General features: G+C 54.3%; 2 protein-coding genes across 2 annotated transcripts; one reads left to right on the forward strand and one right to left on the reverse strand.

Annotated features, from left to right (window-relative positions):
• Positions 1 to 1,654: 1,654 nt before the first annotated feature.
• Positions 1,655 to 12,178, forward strand: HIPK4 (homeodomain interacting protein kinase 4). Its single transcript, XM_084770942.1, has 4 exons — positions 1,655 to 2,614; positions 8,753 to 9,109; positions 9,626 to 10,477; positions 11,569 to 12,178. The coding sequence occupies exons 1-4, from the start codon at positions 2,150 to 2,152 to the stop codon at positions 11,746 to 11,748; spliced, it is 1,854 nt and encodes a 617-aa protein (XP_084627068.1). The 5' UTR covers positions 1,655 to 2,149; the 3' UTR covers positions 11,749 to 12,178.
• An 806-nt stretch (positions 12,179 to 12,984) lies between these two features.
• On the reverse strand, positions 12,985 to 27,487 carry PLD3 (phospholipase D family member 3). The gene is made up of 12 exons (XM_084770943.1): positions 27,344 to 27,487; positions 26,616 to 26,786; positions 26,431 to 26,505; positions 26,189 to 26,331; positions 25,277 to 25,460; positions 22,713 to 22,827; positions 22,476 to 22,603; positions 19,352 to 19,552; positions 16,897 to 17,036; positions 14,617 to 14,782; positions 13,638 to 13,737; positions 12,985 to 13,473 (listed from the first exon to the last, which is right to left on the reverse strand). The coding sequence occupies exons 2-12, from the start codon at positions 26,640 to 26,642 to the stop codon at positions 13,286 to 13,288; spliced, it is 1,467 nt and encodes a 488-aa protein (XP_084627069.1). The 5' UTR covers positions 26,643 to 26,786; positions 27,344 to 27,487; the 3' UTR covers positions 12,985 to 13,285.
• Between the last annotated feature and the right edge of the window lie 254 nt (positions 27,488 to 27,741).

The following is a 27,741-nucleotide window of genomic DNA, read 5'->3' on the forward strand; positions in this document are numbered from 1 at the left end:
AAGCTTTGTCACAGGTGGAAGCAGTCTTGGCGGGCTTTACCCTTGGGGCACACCATGAATACCTTGTGAGAGACTGTTTGGAGCCTTCCTGGGGTTGGAATTCAGGAAGCCTACCTGGGAACCCCACCGTGGGTATTGCTTTCCTAATTAACCCTCGAAGGGAGAAGAAGACTGCCCTTTGCATGTGACTGGGAAGGTGGTGGGAAGAAAAACAAGAGGTTGAGGGAAGGCGAGCAGAGAGCGCAGAGAAAGAGGAACGGAACGGACCAGCTCGTGGGTCAGACACCTAAAGACCTATCCCGTGGAACGGAGACTGGAAGGTTCATTCTTCTGTCCTGTTAACCTTTTTTCCTTCTTGTGTATGCTAGTTGGGTTGTATAATAAAGTTTAATTGTTAATAAACAGAGCCAACATAGAAGTGTTCAATTTCGTCCCTTGCTGGGTGGTGGCGGCCCACACCTTTAATCCCAGCTCTCCGGAGGCGGATCTCTGTGAGTTCGAGGCCAGCCTGGTCTACAAAGTGAGTCCAGGACAGCCCAGGCTACATAGAGAAATATTGTCTTGAAAAACCAACAAAGCAGCCGGGCAGTGGTGGTGCACCCCTTTAATCCCAGCACTCAGGAGGCAGAGGCAGAAGGATGGATGTGAGTTCGAGGACAGCCTGGTCTACAAAGCGAGTTCAGGACAGGCAAGGCTACACAGAGAGACCCTGTCTTGAAACCATCCTCCCCCCCAAAGAAAGAAAAACCAAAAAAAGAATATTTTTTGTTCTTGCAGAAGACCTGGATTGGATTCCCAGCACCCACATGGCAGCTCACAACCATCTATAACTCTGGCCCCAGGGAATATGATGTCCTCTTCTGACCTTTGAAGGCACCGGGCATGCATGTCATACAAATAAATACATGCAGGTTAACACCCGGATGCATAAAAGAAAACAACAAAGAAACCTAAAGAGAAAAGAAGAGAAATAGCTTTTTAAAAAATTGGTCAGGTTAAAAAAAATAAATAAATAAAATAAAAATAAATAAAAATAAAAATTGATCAGGTGTCACGGTGCATCCGGTACCTAAGGGAGCAAAGGCACGTAGACCTCTGTGTGCTCCAGGCCAGCCAGGGCTACATCGGGAGACGCTGACTGCAAACACAACAAAATAAAACAAACCACACATTGAGCAGAAAATGCATGGAAGAGAAAAATCAAGACAGGGAAAAATGAAGTGTTTGTTTGTTCGTTTAATGTTGACTTCCCTAATCTGACTCAGAGTCTTCTCCCGTCAGCCGTCCCCTGTCTGGGTGCCTTTCTAGCGACTACCCTAACCCTTGTCCTAGATGGTTTCTTCCTCCCTGGCCTCAGCCTGTCCCTTCTGCCCTATCAGGGGCCTCACACAATCAACTCCTGAACCCTCCACCAGCCTCGTCCACCTGGGCCCTGACTTAGCCTCGGGCTGCTGGGGTCTGGGGCCTCCTTCCCTGCCTACGCACTTGACCTTTCTTCATGGCTGACTGAGTGGTTAGCCCTTCATGATGGCTCCCCAGGGTCCAGTGCAAACGTGTTCGCCTGCATTGGGTGCCTCTTACAAGCTGGATCTTACTCTATCCACACATCCCCTTTATGCCTTACACGCACGCACGCGTGCACACACACGCACGCAAACCTCCAACGTGGGAAGTCTTTCCTCGCTCTCGCGTGCCCGTAGGTATGTCCCATTTCCGAATGCCCGAGTCCACCCTGTCGGCTTCTCCAGGGTTCCATCAGCGGGTGGGGGAGGGGGCCCCAGCCTGGCACCCCACCCCACCCCACCCCCCTCCATTCCAGCCTGAGACTCCAGGTCTCTAACAACAGAATTTTGTTCCACTCAGCAACGCTGGAACCCATTCAGGGGGGGGCCTGAGCCCCCTCATCCCAAGCCAGGAGGGCTTTGGGGGGAGGGGTGGAGGCCCTGGGAGACTCACCGTGTGGCCAAGGGGGTCAAAGGGGTACCAGGGAGGCAGGGGCTGACCTCACTGGGAGAGGTACAAGTGTGGTTATCTTCCCTCGGCTGGGAGGGCTGAGGGGGTGGGGGGCGCCGTCGCCAGGGCAGGAGGAGGTCTAGGCAAAGGGGAGGGGGGGCAGTGATTCAGATAAAGGCAAAGCAGCCAGGGCACCATGGCTACCATCCAGTCAGAGACTGACTGTTACGACATCATTGAGGTACTGGGTAAGGGCACTTTCGGAGAGGTGGCCAAGGGCTGGCGTCGGAGCACAGGGGAAATGGTTGCCATCAAGATCCTGAAGAACGACGCGTACCGGAGCCGCATCATCAAGAACGAGCTGAAGCTGCTGCGCTGCGTCCGGGGCCTGGACCCCGACGAGGCCCATGTCATCCGCTTCCTTGAGTTCTTCCACGACGCCCTCAAGTTCTACCTGGTCTTCGAGCTGCTGGAGCAGAATCTCTTCGAGTTTCAGAGGGAGCACAATTTCGCGCCCCTTCCTGCCCGCCACATCCGCACCGTCACACTGCAGGTCCTCAGGGCGCTGGCCCGGCTCAAGGAGCTGGCCATCATCCACGCTGACCTCAAGCCTGAGAACATTATGCTGGTGGACCAGACCCGCTGCCCCTTCCGGGTAAAGGTGAGTGAGGCTGCCCGCCAAACAGCTCCCGCGCTCACACCTGCGTCCGCCACAGGTCAGTCCCATGATGCAGTTCCGGGGCGGGGGCGGGTGGGAGGGGGTGTTTCCCTGATTCCTGAGCTGCGTCTCCTCGCTGATGCCGGGCAACCTGCCCTCCGCATCTCAAGGCTTTTTCTGTTTGGTTTCGTTTTTGTGGCACAGGCTGGCCTCGAACTCGCCATGCAGGTGACGATGACTTGAACTCATGACCTATCTGCCTCCACTACCCCAGGTGCTAGGTTTGCTGGTATGTGTCACCACAGCCAGCTCGTTTTGAGGTGTTTTGTGGTTTTGTTCTTTCTTTCTTTTTTTCTTTCTTTCTTTCTTCCTTCCTTCCTTTCTTTCTTTTCTTCTTCCTTCTTCTTTTTCTTCCTCCTCCTCCTCCTCCTTCTTGTTCTTCTTCTTCTTCCTGGCCTGGCTGAGTAAATCTTGAGGGGAGGGGCCATGGATGGAGGAGAGAGAGATTCCAGGTGGAAGGGACAGACAGTACAAAGGTCCTGAGGTAGAACATGTGGTTAGTATGTTAGCAACACAGGGGAGCTCTGTGGAACTGACGTAGAGTGGAAGGACCAAAGAGGGAAGAAATGACATTAAGAAGGTGAGGGAGGGCTGGGTGTGGTGGCGCACGCCTTTAGTCCCAGCACTCGGGAGGCAGAGGCAGGCGGATCGCTGTGAGTTCGAGGCCAGCCTGGTCTACAGAGTGAGTTCCAGGACAGCCAAGGCTACACAGAGAGACCCTGTCTTGAAAAACCAAAAACCAAAGAATGTGGGGGCAGGGTTATACAGTTTCTCACAGGAACGGTCAAGACTGGTTTTACTTTGGAGTTTTATTTCTTTTTTGAATATTTATTTATTATGTATACAGTGCTGAACCTGTATCTACACCTGCAGGCCAGAAGGGGGCACCAGCTCTCATTACAGATGGTTGTGAGCCACCATGTGGTGGCTGGGAACTGAACTCAGGACCTTTGGAAGAGCAGCCAGTGCTCTTAACCTCTGAGCCATCTCTCCAGCCCAGATTCTTTTCTAATACAGGGTCTCCCAATGTATATCCCTGGCTGGCCTTGAACTTCCTGTATAGACCAGGCGGGCTTCAGACTCGTGGGAGATCCTCCACTGGGTCAAAGGCACACACCAACAGGCTGGGCTTACAGGTGGATTCAGAGCTGAAGGGTCCCTGCTCTAACTTAGGCAGTCATTCTGGGTGAGGTGGGGGGAGGGGGTAGGAGCGTAGGACCAAGAAGGCAGATGGAGTCATCCAAATAGGAGGAGTCATAAGAAAAGAGATGCAGCTGGGGATGGAGCTGGAGAGATGGCTCGGAGGTTAAGAGGACTGGCTGCTCTTCCTGAGGTCCTGAGTTCCATTCCCAGCAACCACATGGTGGCTCACAACCATCTATAGTGAGATCTGGCGCCCTCTTGTGGCCTGCACATGCACTGCATATATAATAATAAATCTTTAAAAAGAGAGAGGGAGACAGATGCAACTGGGATATGTATGAATTCTGGGCAGATTTTGGAGCTAGAGACAACAGCATTGTTGGTGGGTTTCATAGTGAGGGGGGGCAGGGCTGGAGAGATGCTGGTGGCACTGGGGGGGGGGAGGGGGCAGTACCCACTCAGCAAACAGGAGGACCTCAGTTCAGATCCCTTAGCAGACACATAAAGAGTCAGGTGTGGTTCTGGGCATGGTGGTGCACCCCTGGGAGGCAGGCCAGCCTGGTCGACAAAGCCAGGGCTACACAGAGAGACCCTGTTTTGGGGAGGAGGGAAGGACTATTGCCAAGCAGTAGTGGCGCACGCCTTTTAGTCCCAGCACTCAGGAGGCAGAGGCAGGTGAATCACCGTGAGTTCAAGGCCAGTATGGTGTCCAGAGTCAGTTCTAGGACAGCCAGGGCTACACAAGAAAACCTGTCTTCAGCACTCGGAAGGCAGAGGCAGAAGGATCGCTGTGAGTTCGAGGCCAGCCTGGTCTACAAAGCAAGTCCAGGACAGCCAAGGCTACACAGAGAGACCCTGTCTTGAAACCTCCCCCCCAAAAAACAAACCTGTCTTGGAGGAGGGGGGAAAGCCAGGTGTGGCAGCACACCTGTAATATTGGTATAGGGGAGGTAGAGGCAGGAGGCTTCCTGAAGTGGAGCTTGCTGGCCAGCCAGTCTAGCCAATCAGCAAGCTCCACGTTCTATAAGGGGATCTTGTCTCAAAATACAAGGCAAAGAGGAACAGAGGAAGGCATCTGATGCTAGCTACTGACACACACACACGAGCATATGCACACAAACACACGAAGTTTAGAAAGAGAAAGGGCCTGCAAAATGGCTCAGCCAATCAATGCGCTTGCTGCAAAATGGCTCAGCCAATCAATGCACTTGCTGCCAAACCTAAGGATGTGAGTTCAATAGCCAGGACCTATATGGTGGAAACAGAGAACTGTTATCCTCTGACCTCTGCACATCTGCCCTAAATTAATTAAGTACCTCTGCATTTGCATATTCCTCCCCCTTAAATTAATTAAGCTCAAAAAAGAAAAAGTGTGAGGGAGAGCTAAGCGTGGTGGCAGACACCTATAGTTGTAGCATCACAGAGTTAGAGGTCGACGGATTAAAAGTTCCGGGTCATCACTGGCTGTGTAGCAAGTCCAAGGCCAGTCTACACTACTTGAGACCCTGTCTTAAAAAAAAAAAAAAAAAAAGGCTGGGCGGTGGTGGCGCACGCCTTTAATCCCAGCACTCGGGAGGCAGAGGCAGGTGGATCGCTGTGAGTTCGAGGCCAGCCTGGTCTACAAAGCGAGCCCAGGACAACCAAGGCTACACAGGGAAACCCTGTCTCGGAAAATAACAAAACAAAACAAACAAATAGTGTAAGAGAGGGAGAGAGTACTCAGCTGGGACCAGAGTCTGGCGGCCTAGGCAACTGCAAGCTAAGGTCACTGTACCCTCTGTTCCTGACCTGAGTGAGAAGCTAAGGGGTCTCCTCTGCGTCCTGGTCCCACGTCTCCTGCAGAACCTCTGTCTGTGCCTCCTCAACCCTCTGTGCCTCCTCTGCCTGCTTATGTGTCAGCAGGTGTCTGGTAATGCTGACAGCACCCAAGGGCGGGGCTGGACCAAAGCCGCCGTCATTATGTCCCTGGCTTCTCCCAGCAGCTCCACACTGAGTGTTAGAGACATACACAGGAAGACACAGGCAGGTATTTCTGCCCTGAGGGATGGAAGGACAGTGAGCCAAGAAGAGAGATTTCTGTGACCTACCAGGGCTTGAACAGCATCTGGGGGGTCACTGGCACTGGCAGTGTTTTCAGAACGAAGGGGCCCCCACAAAGACTGGCTCAATGCCCCAGTGTCACTCATGTTCTCGGGGGAGGGGGACTTCTGAGTCCAGACTAATAAGGATTTCATGATTGGCCTTGTGTGCGAGGGAGGTGACGGGTGGCTGAATGCAAAACAGAGAGAGAGACCGGGGCCTGCGCTGAGTCACCGGGATTCACAGTGAAACTGGCAGAGCGCCACCTGGAGGCAGGGAAAAGAAAAAGGTTCCTGCCTATGGCTTATGGGTTACCAAGTGTCTGTCACAAGCTGAGGGCCTTCAGGGTGTTTACAGTGCCCGACGGTGAAGAACATAGACAATTTGGCTTTCGAGGCGGTGCCTTTCCAGTCCATAACACAGAAATAAAGACAGAGACACTGCGAGATGAAAGATTACCTAAAGAGGCAGTTGGAGGGAGGGAGGGAGAGAGAGACAGTGTCAGAGCCAGCCAGCCACTGGGCACGGTGGCACACACCTTTATTATTTATTTGTTTGTTTGTTTTTTGGTCTATTTGGTTTGTTTGTTTTTTGGATGAACTTACAGCAATCCATACACCTTTAATCCCAGCACGTGGGAGGCAGAGGCAGGTGGATCTCTGAGTTTGAGACTAGCCTGGTCTACAGAGTGAGTTCCAGGACAGCCAAGACTAGACAGAGAAACGTTGTCTTGAGAGAGAGAGAGAGAGAGAGAGAGAGAGAGAGAGACAGAGAGAGTCAGAGACAGACACAGAGAGAAACAGAGACAGAGAGCCACAGGCAGGAGCCAGACCTAGTGATGCAGCCCTATAATCTAGTTACTTAAATTGCTGGTTGAGGAATATGTATTCAAGGCCTGTCCCAGCATAAAAAGTGAAGGCCCAGCGTGGTGGTACACACCTGTGATCTCAGGACTTTACATGTGGAGTCTGGAGGGTCCAGAGTTCAAAGTCACCCTAGACTACACAAGGAGTAATAAGCCAGTCTGGGATTTATGAAACCCCATGTCAAAAAACCCTAGTGTTGTGCTCAGCCAGATGGCGCACGCCTGTAATCCCAGCACTCAGGAGGCAGAGGCAGATGGATCACTGTGAGTTCTGAGGCTAGCCTGGTCTACAAAGCGAGTCCAGGACAGCCAGGGCTACACAGAGAAACCCTGTCTCAAAAAACCAAAATAAAATAAAATAAAATAAAATAAAAACAACAACAAAACTGGGAGCCTAGCTCAGTAGCAGGACTTTTACCCAGTATACACGAGACCTTAAGTTTAGCCTCCAGCACCATGAAAGGCAGACACGCAAATGAAAGAAGGAAAATAACAATTGGTCTCAAACACCTACTTGCTTACTGTCCACTCTTCCCTGGGCCCTACAATGTGCCAGGCACTGTTCCAGGTCTCAAGAGACACAGCCTTGAAGGAAATACAAAGCTCCTGTTCTCATGACTCTGGAATTCTATTTTTTTTTTCCTGAGACAGGGACTCTCTGTGTAGCCCTGGCTGTCCTAGACTCGCTTTGTAGACCAGGCTGGCCTCGGAACTCACAACGATCCACCTGCCTCTGCCTCCTGAGTGCTGGGATTAAAGGCGTGTGTGCCACACCACACCTGGCCCTCCCTTTTTTTTTTAAAATTTAGTTAATTTTTTTGTGTGAGTGCCTGCGCATCGATGTGTGGTCCTCCAGGAAGCCAGAAGAGGCCTTTGGATCCTCTGGAACTAGGCTTACAGACAGGTGTGAACTGTGGCATGGGTGTTGGGAACCGAACCTAGGCCCTCTGCAAGGGCAGCCGGTGCTCTTAACCACTGAGCCACCTCTCAGTCCCAGTGGGGCCAAGTGCTTGCTGCATACACACAGAAGATCCTAAACTCAGACCGCCAGCACACCCATAAAAGCTCAGTTGCCCAGCTCTCTTGCTAAAATAGTGAGTTTCAGGTTCAGTGAGAGACCCTGCCTCAAACAACAGGGTAGGGTGACAGAGGGATACGCAACATAGACCTCTGACCTCTGACCTCTGCACCTGCCCAAGTGGGTGATGACCCCACCCATACATGCCTATAACCCCCCACACACATATACACACCAAACTACACACACAAGTGAAATACATAGTATGTGAAATGTTGTTAAAATTATAGCCGGCAGCTGGGCGAAGGTGGTGCACGCCTGTAATCCCAGCACTCAGGAGGCAGAGGCAGGTGGATCGCTGTGAGTTCGAGGCCAGCCTGGTCTACAAAGGGAGTCCAGACCAGCCAAGGCTAACACAGAGAAACCCTGTCTCGAAAAACAAAAACAAAACAAACAAACAAAAACTAACCAAAAACTAAAGCGCATATGGGAGAATACTTGTCTACTATGTCCCCGGCCCTGCAGTGCAGGGGAGGGGAGGGGGGGCACCGGGTAGAGTCCCAACTGTTACAGGCACAAGTTCAAGTACAGAGAACCAGAGACATAGAGTCAGACCCAACACCTACCCCAGAAGCAATAGCTGGAGAACAGAGAGGGATATTCCGCCCCCAAAAAAGGAAATCTCAGGGCTGGCTGCTCTTCCAGAGGTCCTGAGTTCAATTCCCAGCAACCCATGTGGTGGCTCACAACCGTCTACAATGTCACCTGATGCCCTCTGCTGGTGTGTAGGAGTTCATGCAGGCAGAGCACTGTATACATAATAAATAAATAAATAAGAAAGAAGTCTCGAAGGTCCAGAGCTAGGCAGACACAGGAGAAATGCAGGGGTGAATCCCAGAGGGGGCCCAGTTCGGTCCTTCCCACCACGCCACCAGCCCAACCCACCCTGTGTCCCGTACCCTCGGCCCCTCCACAGGTGATCGACTTCGGCTCGGCCAGCATCTTCAGTGAGGTGCGCTACGTCAAGGAGCCGTACATTCAGTCCCGCTTCTACAGGGCCCCAGAGATCCTGCTGGGACTTCCCTTCTGTGAGAAGGTGGACGTGTGGTCTCTGGGCTGCGTCATGGCGGAGCTGCACCTGGGCTGGCCCCTCTACCCGGGAAACAACGAGTATGACCAAGTGCGCTACATCTGCGAGACGCAGGGCTTGCCCAAGCCCCACCTGCTGCACGCCGCCCGCAAGGCTCACCACTTCTTCAAGCGCAACCCTCACCCTGACGCCACCAACCCCTGGCAGCTGAAGTCCTCTGCGGACTACTTAGCGGAGACCAAGGTGTGAGGGGGGAGCCTGCAGAGTGAAGAGAAGCCGTGCTGGGGGCGCACGCGCGCGCGCGCGCTTTGCGGGTGGCGCGCGGGGGCGGGTGCCGGGGGAGCTGCCATATTACAAACAATCTAGGTTTAGACCTTGGGGAGGACCACTATCTTGACAATTGTTTGTCAGATTGGGGTAGGCCAATGAATCTGGTGGGACAGCACCATCCAAAGGTCACAGCCATGTCTCTGGGCTGGACAGAAGGTCTAGGTGAAGTGTGGAGCCTGGGTTAAGGTGATCGGGGCACCAAAGAACAGAGTCACGTGGCAGCAGAGGAGCTATGAATTTGGACATCGAGGATTGGTATGAAAAGCCAACTAAAGCAGCTTCCAGTCAGATCGTGGGGTGGACACAGCAGAATTCAGGGGGAACCCTACTTGGCTTCCACAGCAGGTGATTTTTAGGGGCCCCGACTTTAGATACATGTCCACCTGGTGACGCCCCCCACCCACCCACCCCGGCCCCATGTCCCACCAGGTACGCCCCCTGGAGCGCCGCAAGTACATGCTCAAGTCCTTGGACCAGATCGAGACGGTGAACGGCGGCGGGGCTGTGAGTCGTTTGAGTTTCCCGGACCGCGAGGCACTGGCGGAACACGCGGACCTCAAGTGCATGGTGGAGCTAATGAAACGCATGCTCACGTGGGAGTCTCACGAACGCATCAGCCCCAGCGCGGCGCTGCGACACCCCTTCGTGTCCATGCAGCAGCTGCGCAGCGCCCACGAGGCCACCCGCTACTACCAGCTGTCGCTGCGTAGCTGTCGGCTGTCCCTGCAGGTGGATGGCAAGCCACCCCCGCCTGTCATAGCCAGCGCAGAGGACGGGCCACCCTACTACCGCCTGGCTGAGGAGGAGGAGACTGTAGGCCTGGGGGGTGTGGCGGGGGGTGGGTCCCTCTTCAGGGAGGAGAAGAAGGCTCCGGGAGTGCAGAGAACCATTGATCAGCTCGATGTCCTGAGTCTGCAGGAGGCCAGGAGGGGGCTGTGGAACGACACCCGGGCCGACGTGGTCTCTGACATGTTGGCCCCGCTCAAAGTAGCCAATACCAGCCATAGGGTCCCCGACTCGGGCCCGGAGCCCATCCTAGCCTTCTATGGCAGCCGCTTGACTGGCCGCCATAAGGCCCGCAAGGCCCCTGCAGGCTCCAAATCTGACTCCAACTTTAGTAACCTCATCCGGCTGAGCCAGGCCTCAACAGAGGATGCTGGACCTTGTCCGGGCAGTGGCTGGGAGGAAGGAGAAGGCCGAGGGGCCTCCACAGAGCCGTCTGTCATCCCACAACGGGAAGGAGACGGGCCCAGCGTCAAAGACAGGACCATGGATACTGAGGTGAGTGGGGTTTGGAGACTGGTACCCAGAGCTTAGCATAGCTGGTACGCAGATGAGAACGCGCTGTTTCCTGCAACTGAAGCGCTTTTGTCATCTCACCCCAGGCCCTAAATTTCAGTAAACACCGACGTCCCACACAAGGTGACAAGGCTCGGCTTGCACTAATACCCTCGGGGACAGGACAAGGCTTATACTAACTCTAAGGCTGGGACAGGAAATAGGTACCTAGTGACGGGCCTCGTGAGGAACGGGTAAAGTGGTAAGCGGTATAGCTAATTATCTGTAATCCGTGGAAGCTGAAACGGGAGAGTCACCTCAAGGTGAAATCCACTTTGGGACATCACAAGATCCTATCTCAAAAACAAACAAACAAACAAACAAACAAAGTAATAACAAGCCCCTCCCCCACAAAGGGCTGCAGATTTAGTTCTGCAGTAGAGTTCCTGTGTAGCATCCCCCAGTGAGAGGCTGGGAATTCGCCTTCAGTGGCAGCAGGTACAGTGCTTACCTACGGTCCAATATGAGGGTCGGGATGTAACTTAGCAGTAGAGTATTTGCCTAGAATCCCCCAGTGAGGGACTGGGGGCTTGTCTCAGTGGTGGAGCCCCTGCCTAGAATCCCCCAGTGAGGGGCTGGGGGTGTGGCTCAGTGGTAGAGCCCCTGCCTAGAATCCCCCAGTGAGGGGCTGGGGGCGTGTCTCAGTGGTGGAGCCCCTGCCTAGAATCCCCCAGTGAGGGCCTGGGGGTGTGGTCAGTGGTAGAGCCCCTGCCTAGAATCCCCCAGTGAGGGGCTGGGGTGTGGCTCAGCGGTAGAGCCCCTGCCTAGAATCCCCCAGTGAGGGGCTGGGGGCGTGGCTCAGTGGTAGAGCATCTGCCTAGGGTTCCCCAGTGAGGGGCTGGGGGCGTGGCTCAGAGGCTGAGCATTTTCCTGGCTGGCCCTGGCATCTGTCCCTAACACCTATTTCCATGCGGGAAGGCCTGCCTGGGGCGTGAGCGCCTTCACGCCTGCCTACCCCTCCCAGGAGGCAGGCACGCACCTCAGCGGGTACCCATACTTCTTGCCGATGCTCCCCTCTCTCTTGCCCTCCACAGAGGTCAGGCCCTGAGCTCTTCGATCCTGGCAGCTGTCCTGGGGAGTGGTTGAGTGAGCAAGAACGGACGCTGGAGGGCATCCGGGGCTCCCGAGCTCAAGGGCTCCCAGCTCGCCACGCCCACCCGCACGGGCCACCCAGGACCGCCAGCTTTCTGCAGCACGTTGGAGGGCACCACTGATGGGGGGAGCCCCCTCCCCCTATTATTTCCTGGGGTCTGAGCTAGCAGGACTGGCATTCCCTCTTGATCTGAAAATGGCTCCTTAGAGCCATCCTCTGAACCTACAGATTATTCTTACAGAAAAATAGCTACCCAGAATGTTCCTATTTCCCCTGCCCTACATGTTGGAGGTCTTTAGGGTCCAGCCCAGGGCTGCCCCGCTCCCCCGCCCAGACCAATGAGTCAGGAAGAGGGGTGCACCCCACTGGCCACTGAGCATGCCTGGGTCTGCCTGCCTCTGTGTATTGCAATAAATAACTGTTCCAAACCGTGGTGCTGCCTCTTACCAGTGGGTGAACCTGCACCACCCATGGGGGGGGGTGCTTGGCACCTAGGGCCTCTATCTGTCAGACTGTGACTAGGTAGCCACTGGCCTAAGCCAGAGGAGCAGATACTATGGCACTGGAAGGGAAAAACTAAAAATACACTAAATAAAACCTGGCGTGGTAGAGTGGGTTTATAATTCCAAGCACTCAGAAAAAGACTGAGAGCCCAGGGCGGTGGTGGCCCACGCCTTTAATCCCAGCACTCGGGAGGCAGAGGTAGGCAGGTCGCTATGAGTTCCAGGCCAGCCTGGTCTACAAAGCGAGTCCAGGATAGTCAAGGCTAACACAAAGAAACCCTGTCTCGAAAAACAAAAATAAAACAAACAAACCAAAAAGGGGGAAAAAAAAAGACTGAGGCAGGATAAGAATTACAAGTCTGGGCTTAAAGTAAGACCAAGTTTGGCCCCTTGGGACTCTACCCTTAGGATGATCTCTGTGTTGGACACGTGTCCATCAGAGTTTGCCAAGCACTGGCCCTGTATATCTGGGATGGGCTTAGCACTTTTGCTCACGCACCATCAGGACATCCTAAGTGTAAACACACTGGTAGGAATCAATTCAGACCCTCGCACATGCTCTGTCTCTCACATTTGCGCATGCTCTGATCAGCTATGCCGGCCTGTCTGCCAATGGCCCCTTTCGGCCCCGCCCCCATCAGCAGTGGCTCCACCCCACCCCACACAGCATGCTCAGTACAATTTATGCTGGTTATGCGCAAGCTTGGCCCATACCTGCCAGTGTGGTCACACACTTCATGCCCAGCCCATGCCAGCCTTGTGTGTATTGCATGCTGTCCCCACCGGAAGTCCCTGCCACCCGCCCACTAACCAACATCCCACCCACCTCACCGCACTCAGTTAAGCACAGGCTGTACAGACAATTATTTACTCATTATAATCTTGGCCCCTTTGGGAGGGGGTGGGGGGTTGGGCCAAAGGTCCGGGCCCAGCATGCACCCCCACTTATTTGGGGCCTGACCCTCCCCCAGGTCTGCTAGGTCCACAAGGACCAGAGTGTCAGGCCAGTGGAGGTAGCGAGGTGAGGAGCGTAGTGCAGAGTGTGGAGCCCCAATAGGACAGAGAGAAGCAAGGGTGGGGACGCGTGGACCCAGGACGCAAGAGCTGAGTCCCAGGGGGCCTGGAAGGCTTTGGCCTGTCCCGTTGGGCTGGGACTCAAAGCAGGCGACAGGCATTGCCCACGTTATCAGCTGAGGTGTCGAGATTGTGGCTGTAGGAGGACTCCCAGTCTCTCAGGAACACGGACACCAGCTGGCTGTGCAAGCCACCCTGCCCGTTCTGTGTCACCAGCAGGGAGGTGCCCGCCGTCTGCGTGAAGTAGCTCCCAGACCAGTTGGAGGTTCCTGTGGGGACAGGGGCGGAGTAAGGGTCTGATGGGTGGCCAGGCCCTAGTGCCCAACGCCCTCCCTCCTTCGATATGCCCACCGGTACCGGGGTGGGGGGGGGGTGGGGGGTGGGGAAGGCCGGGGGATGGGGGGAGATGGGTGGGGGAGGGGTGTGCACTCACCAATGTACGTATCTCGTTCAGTCACCATGTACTTGTTGTGGTTGACACGGGCGTAGGGGATTCGAGCCTGGGCCTCATCCGCAGGGACCACAAACAGTTTCTGCAGCGGAGGTGAGGATGGTGAGAGGAGGTGCGGGGGGCGGGGGGGGGCGTGGTGCGGAGTGGGGCGGGGTGGGGGGAGCTCTGAGCAGTTCTGAGACGATGGCAGGGTAGGCATATAAGTGGCTTCTCCATATGGCGCTTGGCTGCTTCCCTGGGGTGGGGTGGATCCTTGGACCAAAATTGGGCCCAGCGCAGCTGGTCCTCAGTAAATTCCAGCTGAGGCGGGGTTGGGGGTGGGGGTGGGGGTGGATACGGACCTACTGTGGCTCTTGTTTCAACCCGAAGCCTCATCTCTGACGTCCTTTTTCTAAAGTCTGTCTCTGCTCAGTCGCCCTCCCTTCTGTTTTATTTTTATTTATTTGTTTTGTTTTGTTTTGATTTTTTCGAGACAGGGTTTCTCTGTGTAGCCTTAGCTGTCCTGGACTCGCTTTGTAGACCAGGCTGGCCTCGAACTCACAGCGATCCGCCCGCCTCTGCCTCCCGAGTGCTGGGATTAAAGGCGTGCGCCACCTCACTCACCTGTTTTTTGTTTTGTATTGGGGTTTTTGTTTGTTTGTTTTTTGAGACAGGGTTTCTCTGTGGAGGCCTGGTACTCACTCTGTAGACCAGGAACTCACAGCGATCCGCCCGCCTCTGCCTCCCGAGTGCTGGGATTAAAGGCATGGGCCACCACCGCCCAGCTTAGGAAGTCTTTCTTAAACACCAGTATATGGTAGATGCCTTCTCTGCGTCAGCCCCAACCCATCGCAACCCCTCAGACCCCAGGCACGTTTCACTGTTTCCTCTCTTGGCTGCACGCTCCGAGTCAGCCTTGTCACAGCTTGTGGTTCATGTTGGCTGTGTCACCAGGGCTGTGCACAGCGGGATGCGTGCTTACCACCTGAATGTCTGCGTGGGTATGGTTGTCACGAAGGGCAGCCAGGGAGAGCAGGAAAGACCGCATGGATGGCTCAGAGTGGCCCCAGCAGCTGACCAGCAAGCGCACTTTGACGCCCCGTTCATAGGCTGCCCGTCGCAGCCCATCGTCGATGGCGGGCCAGAACCTGGGGTGCAGGAAGGAAGGGGGAAGAGGTACATTTTTCTTTTTAATATTTTGTTTGCTTTATTTTGAGAAAGGTTTCTCTGTGCGGCCCTGGCTGCCCTGGAACTCACCCTGTAGACCAGGCTGTCCTGGAACTCACAGTGATCTACCTGCCTCTACCACCAGACTTTTTTTTTTTTTTTATGTATTTAATTTTATTTTATGTGCATTGGCATGGAGGTGTCAGATTCCTTGGAACTGGAATTACAGACAGTTGTGAGCTGCCATGTGGGTGCTGGGAATTGAACCCAGGTCCTTTGGAAGAGCAGACAGTGCTCTTAACCACTGAGCCATCTCTCCAGCCCCACCAGGTGCTTTTTTTTTTTTTGGCTTTTCCAAGACAGGGTTTTTCTGTGTTGCCTTGACTGTCCTGGACTCATTTTGTAGATCAGACTGACCTCGAACTCACAACGATCGCTTACCTCTGCCTGCCTTCTTTTTAATTTTTAAAAATTATATACTTGCCGAGCGTGGTGGCGCACGCTTTTAATCCCAGCACTCTCGAGGCAGAGGCAGGTGGATCTCTGTGAGTTGGAGGCCAGCCTGGTCTACAAAGCGAGTCCAGGACAGCCATGGCTACACAGAGAGACACCCCTGTCTTGAAAAGCCAAAACCAAACCAAACCAAAAAGATATACTTATTGGTTTGTTTTTTAAAAGAATTTGATATTGTTTTAACTGCGTACGGCTGTGTCTGCATGTAGGCGTGTGCATGTGAGCGCTAAGGGCCACAAGAATACAAAGGCATGACATCACTTGGGGCTACAGTTACCGATGGTTGTGAGCCACGTGGCGTGGGTGCTGGGATTTGAACCCGGGTCCTTTGGAAGAGCAACAGGCGCTCTTAACCGCTGGAGCCACCTCTCCAGCCACAAAGGATGCATTTACTTTCATCTTATGTGTATGAGTGTTTCACCGTCATGTCTATGTGCAGCACCCCAGAAGAGGCATTCACCTTCAGCTTCGGGGCTTTTGGGCTCCCCAAACCTCCAGAGGACCCCAGCCCTGGCTCGCCATCCCTCTCCCTCCATATTCCTCAACCCCCTGTTTCTGGCTACTATTTGGGTACCCCAAAACTCATCCTCACATCTTTTGTTTTGAGACAGTAAACAAGGTGGAATTACAGGCATGTATCACCGTGCCCGATTTCCTCTTGTGTCATACGTGTGTGCGTGTGCGCGCGTGCGCATGCGTGAGTGTGTATTATGTGTGTGTATGCACACTCACTTCGAATTACAGGCAATTGTGAGCCACCTGACGTGGGTGTTAGGAACTAATGTAGACGCTGGGAACCAAAGGCAGAAAACATTCTTTTTTGTTCTGTTTTTTGTCAAGATAGAGCATCTCTGTGTTGCATGAGCTCTGGCTGTCCAGGACTCGCTTTGTAGACCAGGCTGGCCTCGAACTCACAGAGATCAGCCTACCTCTGCCTCCCCAGATTATAGGTGTGTACCAGTGAGCTTGGACTTTGCTTTTTTTTTACCCCCTCAAGACAGGGTCTCTCTGTGTAGCCTTGGCTGTCCTGGACTCGCTTTGTAGACCAGGCTGGCCTCAAACTCACAGAGACCCCCCCACCTGCCTCTGCCTCCCGAGTGCTGGGATTAAAGGCGAGGGCCACCACCTCCAGGCACCAGGAAACACTCTTAACTGGTGAGCCATCTCTACAGCTCCAATCCACCTTTCTTTTTTAAAAAGAGAGGGTCTCTTACTGCATGTGGGAGGTGGAATGTCTCAATTCAGCAGAGATGGCTGGCCAGTGAACCTTCGGGATCCGCTTATCTCTGTGTCCCCCCCACCCCCGCCCCCTCCCGATGTTGGGGTAAAAGATGCACGCCGTCATGCCTACCCTTTTTCTGAGGTGCTAGGGATCCAAACACATTCAATCACACACACACACCGCCCCACCTCTTTTTGGTGACACTAGGGACCGACAGCAAGAGCTCTGTGGCTCTGTGGCTGAGTAACACCACTCAGCCACCTCATATCCGCCTTCCTTCCTGGGCCCCCACCCCACCCCCCCGCCCCTTTACTCTCAGAGGCCCCTCCCCGTCCTGAGCCCCGCCCCTTCCCGGAGTACCTGCGTGGGTGGGAGAACTCCATGGTGGGCAGGTAGTTCATGACTGCGATGTAGATGAAGCTCCGCGCATTGTCCACCACGTTGAGCAGAGCCTTCAGGTCTGGGGTGCGGCCACTCGGACAGAGTGGCGGGGGTGCACTCTGAGGGGGAGAGCACATGTCAGCCCCTGTGTCCTGCCAGGCGCAGTGTCACGGTGGGCCCCCAAGTGAGCCTAGTTCACCGTGAACCCGGCCCCGTGGAACTCACTAAAAACCAGCCTCCATTATCTGTTTTGAGGGTGAGGAAACTGGCACAGAAAGGGTAAGCTACCTGCTTAAGGTCACACAGCCAATCAGTCAATCAGTGCAGCTTGCATTGAATTGCTTTGTTCCAGAATTCATGTTTTTGGGTTTTTTTTGTTTTTTGTTTTTTGTTTTTTGAGACAGGGTTTCTCTGTGTAGCCCTGGCTGTCCTGGACTCACTTTGTAGACCAGGCTGGTCTGAACTCACAGCGATCCGCCTGCCTCTGCCTCCCGAGTGCTGGGATTAAAGGCGTGCGCCACCACCGCCCGACTTGAAATGCAAATTCTTTTTTCTTGGTGGATGATGTGTGTGTGTGCGTGTATGTGTGTGTGATAAATGCGTGCATGCATGTTGCCCATGTGGCACAGTGTGTGAATGGAGGTCAGAGGACAGTCTTGTGTGTTGGTCCCTTTGCACCATTCCTACTGAGGGGCCGGGGGGTGATAGCCGTGTGGGGTTCCAGCTATGCCAGGCTTTCCATGAGCCTTGGGGATTTGAACTCGGGTCCTCATGCTTGGACGGCAAGGGCTTTACCCACTGAGCCACTTCTCCAGCTCCTTATGAATTTGTTTTTTTGGTGTTTTTTTTTTTTTTTTTTTTTTTGGTTTTTCGAGACAGGGTTTCTCTGTGTAGCCTTGGCTGTCCTGGACTCACTTTGTAGACCAGGCTGGCCTCGAACTCACAGCGATCAGCCTGCCTCTGCCTCCCGAGTGCTGGGACTAAAGGCGTGCGCCACCACGCCCGGCTCATGACTGTTGTTTTTCTGGTTTTGGTTGGTTGGTTGGTTTTACTGGAGACAGGATCTCATGCAGTCCAGTTTGGTCTCTAACTTTACTGCTGTAGCCAGAGTGACCTTGGGCTCCTGATCTTCCTGCCTCCGCTCCCTGTAGTGCTAGACTTACAGGCAGGAGCCACTTCCCCTGGCTAGGGATAGGGTTTTGGTGAGGCCGCCAGGCAACTGTTTGGAGACCTTTCCTCTAGTCACCCTCCTCTGTCACATCCAGCCCCAAGCCAGGCAACTTCTCACGTGTCAGGGATCACAATGGTCCCTTTGCTCCGGGTGCCCTTGGGAACTGCAACTCTAAATGGAGAAGTGGCCGTGAAAGAAGGAAGTAGTCATCTCTGTGGGTTACGAAGGGCACCAAAGAGCACGCTTCCCTGTATCCCTGACGCGTGACCTTCTACCACAGCCACTGGGCTTGATGGCTGCTGGCCCAAGGGGAAATACAGGGAGCCCAAGTGGCCTTCCTCAACTGTGAAATGCAGCAACAGCTGAAAACCATGGTGCTTTGTCTCTCATGTGCAGTATCCGCCCCATGGAAGAGTCAACGCTGGATTGGAGGCCAATTTTCCTCTAACTCATCATTCAGGATGCTGAGGCAGGAGGATCGAGAATTGGGTGTTAAGCGTGGGCTAGGAAGACCCGTTTCAGAAGGAAAAAGAGGCAGGAGCTCTGGTAATGTCGGCGTCTAGGAGTGGAGGTAGGAGGACCGGACGTTCAAGGGTAGCCTCGGCTAAGTAGGGAGTCCTCTCACTTAGCGGGAAGATCTTTCACTGAAGCAGAGATTACAGATTTGCATAGGCGGCTGGCCAGAGATCTCCCAAACTCCACCTCCCTGGGGCTGGATTGCTGGCACGTGCTGCGGTGCCTGGTGTTTTTTTGTTTGTTTGGGTTTGTTTTTTGTTTTTTGGGTTTGTTTGTTTGTTTGTTTGTTTGTTTGTTTGAGACAGGGTTTCTCTGTGGAGCCTTGATCACCCTGGACTCACTTTGTAGACCAGGCTGACCTCGAACAAAACAAAACAAAACAGCCGGGCATGGTGGCGCACGCCTTTAATCCCAGCACTCGGGAAGCAAAGGCAGGCGGATCGCTGTGAGTTCGAGGCCAGCCTGGTCTACAAAGTGAGTCCAGGATGGCCAAGGCTCCACAGAGAAACCCTGTATCGAAAAACCAAAAACCAAAACAAAACAAAACAAAAAACTCAATAAATAAATAAATAAATAATAATAAAATAAAAGATACTGCCCAGGCTTTTGATGAAGCCGAATGACCAAGGGTGATAATCCAGATTCCCTCCTCAATAAGTAGTAAGCAGGCTAGGTGGAGGCCATAAGAGATGATGTGTGGATGGACAGAAACATGTGAGGCCCTATTCGCGGCTCCCCTCAACTTACCGCCAGGTAGGCCAGCGCTGGGGTGCCATTGAGGCAGATTTCCATTGGGGTCTCTTGGTTGTAGCGGGTGTCAAAGGGCCGTGGCCAGGTTGACGGGATGGAGCTACCTGCCTGGCCCAGGAACCAGTAGGCCTCAAAAATCTTGGTCAGGTCCCGAGCGAGGCAGCTGCAGTTGTACATGACCACTCCCAGCTCCTTGACCTGCAGGGAGAGCAGTGCTGAGCTTGGGGACGGTAGGCCCGGTGCCCACAGACGACAGGAATGCTCACGGTCTGTCGGCCTCCTCAGCCGACTCCGTTCTCTGTCACTCAGTCTCTCCTGAGCCTTTAACTCTGAAGAGCTTAACATCCTGGAACTTAAACGCACAGCGATGGGGCTGGAGAGATGGCTCAGAGGTTAAGAGCTCTGCCTGCTCTTCCAAAGGTCATGAGTTCAATTCCCAGCAACCCACATGGTGGCTCACAGCCATCTATAAGGAGATCTGATGCCCTCTTCTGGCGTGCAGGCATACACGCTGGCAGAGCACTGTATAAAAAAGTAAATCTTAAAAAAAAAAAATGATAGCCGGGCGTGGTGGCGCACGCCTGTAATCCCAGCACTCGGGAGGCAGAGGCAGGCGGATCCCTGTGAGTTCGAGGTCAGCCTGGTCTACAAAATGAGTCCAGGACAGCCAAGGCTACGCAGAGAAACCCTGTCTCGAAAAACCAAAAAAAAAAAAAAAAAAAAAAGCACAGCTATGAATTTGGCTTATGCTTTGAAGAAACATTGCAATGTTCCAGGTTCTTTTTTTTTTTTTCCTTGTGGTACTGGGTATTGAAACAAGGGCCTTATTCATTGGATGCTCCCACTGAGCCACATCCCAGCCCCTCACCAGGGGATTCTAGAGAGATTCTTTACCACTGAGGTACAGGCCCTGCCCTTTAAGATTGTTTATTTTTGGTTTTTTGAGACGTAGTTTTTCTGTATAGACCAGGCTATCCTACAATTTTCAGATATCTGCCTGCCTCAGCTTCCCAAGTGCTGGGATTAAAGGTGTGCGCCACCATGCCCGGCCCCTAAATTTTATTTTATTTTATTTTTTGCGACAAGGTCTCACTAAATTATGGCTGGCCTTGAAATTTCCCCCATCCTGCCTCAGAGTCCCAAGGACCTGGGAGGACCAGGCAGCAGGTCCTGGGAACTGTGTGTTTCCCGAGACACTGCGAGCCCGCCACTTCTACCCTGTGCCAGCCTGCTCCTGCTCAGTCTCAGCTGTTGGCTCCTCAGGCTGTGCCAGGTACTCCCCTGGGCCCTCACTAGGACCCTCTGGTGACAAGGCCATTGCCCCACTGGGCGGGAAGACAGGCACACAGGAATACTGTGTCTTCAGCATGTCTCTGACCGTTGAGAGTCCGAGTCTAGGGAAGTGTTTACTGGGTTAATTGGAGTCAAGTCTGCCTGAGTCAGTCCCTTGCCTGCTAGACCCTGCCAAGGAGATTAGCCATCTCCTTCTTTGGGGACCCTTCCTGAGGCCTCAGGTTGGATCGGGTGTCTCCTTTGGACTGCTGCACTCGGTCCACTGTGTTCCCTGAGCTCTGCACACACACACACACACACACACACACACACACACACACACGCTCGCGCGCACGTTCCTGCATACATTCACACACAGGTACACACAAGAGCACTCACACACACATGCACACACACACAGGCAAGCGTACACACACACACACACGCGTGTACACACACGCATGTGTACACACACGCATGTGCACACACACGCGCACATACACACACCTCCATTCTCTCCTTGACACCCCAGCCCTCGGCACCACACACACACACACACACACACACACACACACACACACACACAAGCACTCACAGGCACATGCACACACATGCACACACACACACACACACGCACACGCGCACACACAGGCATGCGTACACATGCATGTGCACACACACACACACACACACACACACACGTGCGCGCACATACACACACCTCCACATTTTACCCTTGACACCCCGGCCCTCGGCACTCCCAACCTCACCTCTAAGCCCCTGCCTCTGTTTCCCCCCCCCCCCCCCCCGCACCTTACAGCTAGCCTCTCTTGTTTTCATCTCTATCCATCTCAGCTTTGACCCTCTCTCTGCCCACACCCCTATCCCTGACCAACCCTCTATTTGTAGGGTACCCCCAGACTCGCCTCCACCTCCGTCTCGGCTGCCCCCTCTGCCTGTACCGCTTCCTTCCCAGCCCACACTGTCTGCCTGTCCATCCCAACATTCTGCTTACCCATGTCCTTACCCACATTCTGCTCCCATCCCAACCACCCCACACTCAAACCCCACACCTAGGCCCCCCATTTTGTCCCTCACTTTTGCCCGTACCATAGTCCATCATGACCCTCTTCCTGTACCGCCACGCCCCCCCTTCCCCGCCCCACCCCTCGACCCTGACACTGCCCGTACCATCATCTCAACCCCCAGACTTCTGCCTGTTCCTTCTCTACCCAGGCCCAGAGCCCTCTGGGGCGTGGCTGCCTGGTGACAGGCAACTGCGTTATCCAGGAGGCTTGCCTGTTACCTCCATGTTCCCAGAGTTCCCCAGGTCAGAGATGGGCTTCAGATACACACAAGGGATGTATAAGGAAGGCCAGGTAAGTAAGTGGGCAGGACCTTGAGGACTCTGTGTCCTGCCGTCAGGGCTCAAAGGGAGGGGGCTGGAGAGATGGCTCAGTGGTTAAGAGCACTGTCTGCTCTCCCAGAGGTCCTGAGTTCAATTCCCAGCAGCCACATGGTGGCTCACAACCATCTATAATGAGATCTGGTGCCCTTTTCTGGCCTGCAGGTATACATGCAGGCAGAGCACTGTATACATAATAAATAAATAAATCTTTAGCCGGGTCATGGTGGCGCACGCCTTTCATCCCAGCACTGGGGAGGCAGAGGCAGGAGGATCCCTCTGAGTTCGAGGCCAAAAAAAACAAAACAGAAAACAAAAAACAAAGGCCTCAAAGGGAACCCTAGGCTGCAGCAGGAACAAGGCAGTTGAAGGCTGAACCACAGGGTGTATAGGGAGGTCCAGGGGGGACATCAAAGGAGGTGGGCAGGGTATGTACACACAGACCTGCGTCAGCGAGCGCCAGTCCATGTTGGCACTGCCCAGGTAAAAGTGGGTCTGATCTACCACCCAGAACTTGGTGTGCAGGACGCCATGGGTTAGTTTCTGCATGTCCACCATTCGGACCTGGGCACCTGTGGTCAACAGGGGCAGCAGTCAGGGGCCAGCTTGGGCAGCCCCAGGCTCACCGCCTCCGCCCCCACTCCTCTCCACCCCCCCCTTCCCGGGCTGTTGCCCACTCACCACTCTGTAGCAGGGACTGCAGATCAGCGAGAGGTCCATTGGGTTTGCTCACAGCGATGCGAACCCGCACACCCCGGGGTGCTAGAGCCTGAAGCTTCTGGAGAATCTCTTCACCCTGTGGGAGACAGCTGCTGAGGGGCAGGGCCAGCCACTGGCCTAAGGTCACCCTCACAGGTACCCCAAAAGGATGAAATGGCTGCCGCTGGGCGGTGGTGGCGCACGCCTTTAATGCCAGCTCTCGGGACGCAGAGGCAGGCGGATCGCTGTGAGTTCCAGGCCAGCCTGGTCTACAAAGCGAGTCCAGGACAGCCAAGGCTACACAGAGAGACCCTGTCTCAAAATAAAATAAAATAAAATAAAATAAAATAATAAATAAATAAAAAGAATGAAATGGCCTCACCTTCCAGTAGAGGACTCACAGATTACAATACTAAACCTCTTCACTTTTTTTTTTCTTTTCTTTCTGTGTGGGTGTGTGGTGCTGCGGATGGAACTCACAGCCCCACACGTGACAGGCGAGTGTTCTACCACGGAGTTATATATACACTCCCCTTTTTATAAAGTGTGTGTGTGCGCGTGTAACACACACATGTGGATGTCAGAGGACAAACTTTCAGGAGTCAGTTCTCCTCTTCTACTGTGGGTTCCTGGGATTGAACTCAGACAGTCAGGCTTGTGTGCCGACCAATTTTACCTGCTGAGCCATCTTACCAGCCTGCCCCCCCCACCCCCCCACCCCCGCTTTCCTATTTCAGTTTATCATAAAGTCTCCTTAAGTTGGAACAGCTGACCCACAAACTCGACTTGTAGCTGCAGCAGGACTTGAACTTGAGATGCTCCCGCCTCAGCTGCTGAGTGGGAGCCTAGAAGAGGGGTGAGCTGATATGGTGGGTATGAGCAAGCGCCGTGTGTGTGTGTGCGTGTGTGTGTGCGTGTGTGTGTATGTGTGTTCCTGTTTGTAAAAGGCCTCGCTGTGTAGCTCAGATTGGCCAGCAACTCTATCTCCACCTTCCTCTCCATTCAGCCTTCAGAATGTTCCAGAACAATCAACAATCATCTCTCTCTCTCTCTCTCTCTCTCTCTCTCTCTCTCGTTTTTGGTTTTTTGAGACAGGGTTTTGTAGGAACCAGGCCCGACCTGGGCTGCCTGCCTCTCTTGCTGTTTCATGTCGTTTCTAGCAGCTTCCATGTCTGTGTTTATCTGGGTTAGCTAGTCATGTTTACTGCTCTGAGAACGCACCCCTCCCTTCCTCGAGAGTTGTCCTCCTGTGTGCAATCACCTCTTGAGGAGGGATTTCACCTGGGAGGAGGAGTCCTGTTTTGCTACCTATAAGAAGGCTCTTTGAAGCCGGGCGTGGTGGCGCACGCCGTTAATCCCAGCACTCGGGAGGCAGAGGCGGGCGGATCGCTGTGAGTTCGAGGCCAGCCTGGTCTACAAAGTGAGTCCAGGACAGCCAAGGCTACACAGAGAAACCCTGTCTCGAAAAAAAAAAAGGCTCTTTGGAACTCTGAGGGGGAGGAGAATAATAAACCGCTGCTGTGGCTCTCTTAGCACGAAGGACCCGCTGTTATTGTGTGTGTGTGTGTGTGTGTGTGTGTGTGTGTGTGTGTGTGTGTGTGTGTGTATGAGTTAAATCCGCAGTCCCTCGCCCTTGACTCGGTACCGCAGTGGCGCGGGGTTTCACTGTGTAGCCTTGGCCTCTCTTTGTAGACCAGGCTGGCCTCGAACTCACAGTGATCCATCGGCCTCTGCCTTCCCAAGTGCTGGAATTAAAGATCTGTGCCATCATGCCCAGCTTCTTCTTCTTTTTTTTTTTTTTAAAGATTTTCTTAGGCAGGGTTTTTCTGTGTTAGACCTGGCTGCCCTGGAACTCCTATGCCTCCCGATTGCTGGGGTTAAAGACCTGTGCCACCATGCCCAGCTTTTTTTTTTTTTAAGGTTTTCCTAGGCAGGGTTTCTCTGTGTAGCCCTGGCTGCCCTGGCACTCAGAGATCCGCCTGCCTCTGCCTCTCAGGCCTGCTGGGATTGAGGGCGTGCGCCACCACCAGCACCCCTATCTCAACAGTCAACAGGCAGAAAGGGCTGAGTCTGCGCCAGGCACTGGACTAATTTACACAGATTACCCCTCTGCAGCGTCCCGTGAGCCCAGCGAGGGACTCAGTACCATGTTTGCAATTTTCAGATAAGATGAGGGAAGCCTGGGATGGAAGGAGACCTGCCTAACTAAGGTCACACACACAGCCAGGCTGGGGCTGGGCTGTCACCTGTTCTATCTTTGCCGCAGGATTCAGGGTGACATCTGCACGCCGATTCCATTATAACCAAAGTCACCCCTTAACATTCCGAGGCCCCCAGGTAACCAGAACCCACGCACACACACACACACACAAAAAACCCCATCACCCTTAGTTCAGAAGGTTGTGCGACCGGACAACTTTAAATACCTGTGTCCAGTCAGCCTGTAAGACACTCCCGCCTGTCTCCAGGGCAGCAGGAAGTCCCTCACCCTCCCTCTCCACTGCCACCCACGGCCGGTGGGGTTGAGAAGGGAGGCTCGCAGGTACCTGCTGGGCAGAGGGCTCTTGCGTGTGGGTGTCATTGTTGGTGAGGGTCCAGTAGAAGGACGCGATGTCCAGGCTGCTGTGAGCACCGGCAAGGAGGCCCAACCAGGCCTGGCTGGTGGAGGGGTTGCTCGTGGTGGCATTGGGGAACTCCAGACCCTCGGGAATGCTCTCCACCAGCACCGCCCTGAAGGTATGGGGGTGGGGGTGCGGGTGGGGGGAGGGGAGAGATACCGGTCAGTCATAGAGGGGCCAGAGGCAGGTGAGGATAGAAGGGCTATGCTGAGCCAGGCAGTGGTGGCGCACGCCTTTAATCCCAGCACTCGGGAGGCAGAGGCAGGCGGATCGCTGTGAGTTCGAGGCCAGCCTGGTCTACAAAGCAAGTCCAGGACAGCCAAGGATACACAGAGAGACCCTGTCTCAAAAAACAGAAGAAGAAGAAGAGGAGGAGGAGGAGGAGGAGGAGGAGGAGGAGGAGGAAGAAGAAGAAGAAGAAGGAAGGCTATGCTGGTCTCCAGATGTGGACAGAAAACTCGTGTGTGTGTGTGTGTGTATGTGTGTGTGTGTGTGTGTGTGTGTGTGTGTGTGTGTCTCACTGCTCTGTCTAGAAGTGTGGGAGGGTTGTGTGTGTGTGTGCGCGCGCACGCGTGTGCGTGTCCTTCCACTGATGTGGATAGAAGACACTGTGCCCAAGTGTTCCCAGACCCGTATAAAGGATGATGACGCTGTGGCTGCCATGGAAACAGCAAGGGGGGCGGGGTGGAGTGGGTATAGACTGTGGGGGCACTCACAACCCTCCCTTCCCCCCTCACCGGAGTACCGGGTGCACTAGAGAGCAGGGTGCTCTTGCAGATTTCAACGTCCCTGGGCTGGCTGGACCCCTCCCGCCCACCGTCCAGTTCCCCTTCCACTTACTCGCAAGGGTCATAGCAGGGGGCTGGACGCTGGTTGGGTCCAAACAGATGTAAGTCCCCGTACTCCCATAGAAACAGCTGAGTCATCAGGGCGCCGAAGCCCACCACCGCCAGGATGAGGACCAGGAGGACCCAGCGGGCTTTCTACGGAGGGGCAGGGGGAGGGGAGGAGAGCAGTCAGCCTATACCAGGTGGTCACCTGCAGCCGTCTGACAAAGTTCAAGGCTAGCGGCTTCCGCCTACCTTCTCTGCTGCCTTCCACGCCTCGATTTCATTCACGGCCAGTTCCCTGGCAGGCTCCTCGACAGGGACCTTCAGCTGCGGGGCCAGGGAGAGGGGAAGTGGGAGTAATCGAGTGGTTTGGTGGGCCTCTTACCCTTCAGTACACCCAACCCCTCCCCGCTAGGCAATCCATCCCATCCTCCTACCTCCTGGTACATCAGTTTAGGCTTCATCTTGCCCGGCAGCTGGGGTGGGAGGGGCGTGGGGTGGGGTGGTGGTGGGGGCGACTGCAGATCGGAGGCGGCAAGGTGGGTGTGTCAGGGACTGGAAACCCGGGTCAGCGAAAAGCAGGCGCTGTGTAGGGCGTTCCGGGGTTTCTGAGGGCATTGCAGAAAGTGGATGTTCTCAGGCTTATGAGATCCACTGAAAGCCTCTTTCCTCCCCCATAACCATGAGACCCCCTGGTTCTGTGTCTGTCACCCAAAAAGAAGGAAGCTGGTCGCTGGTCAGCAGGGGGGTTGAAATCCCTGGAGGGTTTTTTTTTTTTCCTTCTCTCACTCCAATGCCATCATCCAAGTTGCCTTTCTTTCTTTTTTTTTTTTCCTCAAGCTGCCTTTCAAAGCGTCCAGCTTGTCCGTCATTCGCACCCACGTTGCTCCCCACCGGCACCCCGTTTTTGTTCCTTGTTGAGCTCGAATCTAGGTTTATTCCCAAAAGACACTCCTAGTTGGGGGGGGGGGCACTAGAGCTCTGAATCCCTGTGCCTGGTTTTGCCCCCAGCGTTGGCATGACTCACGTAATGTTCCAGGTGGAGCGTCTGCCTATTCCCAGGTACCTACCTGACCAGACACCTGACGCTCAGACCCCAAGGTCATCGCAGCCTCCCGGTACCCTCCACATCCCACCCCCCACCCTAATGAGACCCCGGCCTTACTCCGATGGCGGCTTCTACCTCGCTGGGGCCCCAGCTTCTGCCAAGGCAGCTGAGGAGGGGCTGGAGGAAGGAGGAGGAGGAGGAGGAGTGGCCTCCAGGGGTCACGCCCACTGCAGCGGGGAGTCTGCGCAGTACAAGCGTCTCCCCACCCCGGGGGAAGAGGATGGCCCTGAGCAACCAGTCTGGTGTGGTGGGGGAGAGCACAGTGTTGGGGTGGGGGTCGGGGATGGGCTTCGCCACACGCCACCCCAGTTCCCCCATCTCCCCCCCCCCCGCCCCGAGCAGGACCTAGAAGTCACAGAGAATCTCACCCCTTTTCCTGATCTACAAATGTGAATTTATGTACCACAAGGGCACTTAGTGGAAAGCAAATCATAAAAGACGGAGTCTCTGAAGAC

This window comes from Acomys minous (assembly GCF_964271855.1).
Source record: "Acomys minous genome assembly, chromosome: 20".
NCBI lineage: Eukaryota > Metazoa > Chordata > Mammalia > Rodentia > Muridae > Acomys > Acomys minous.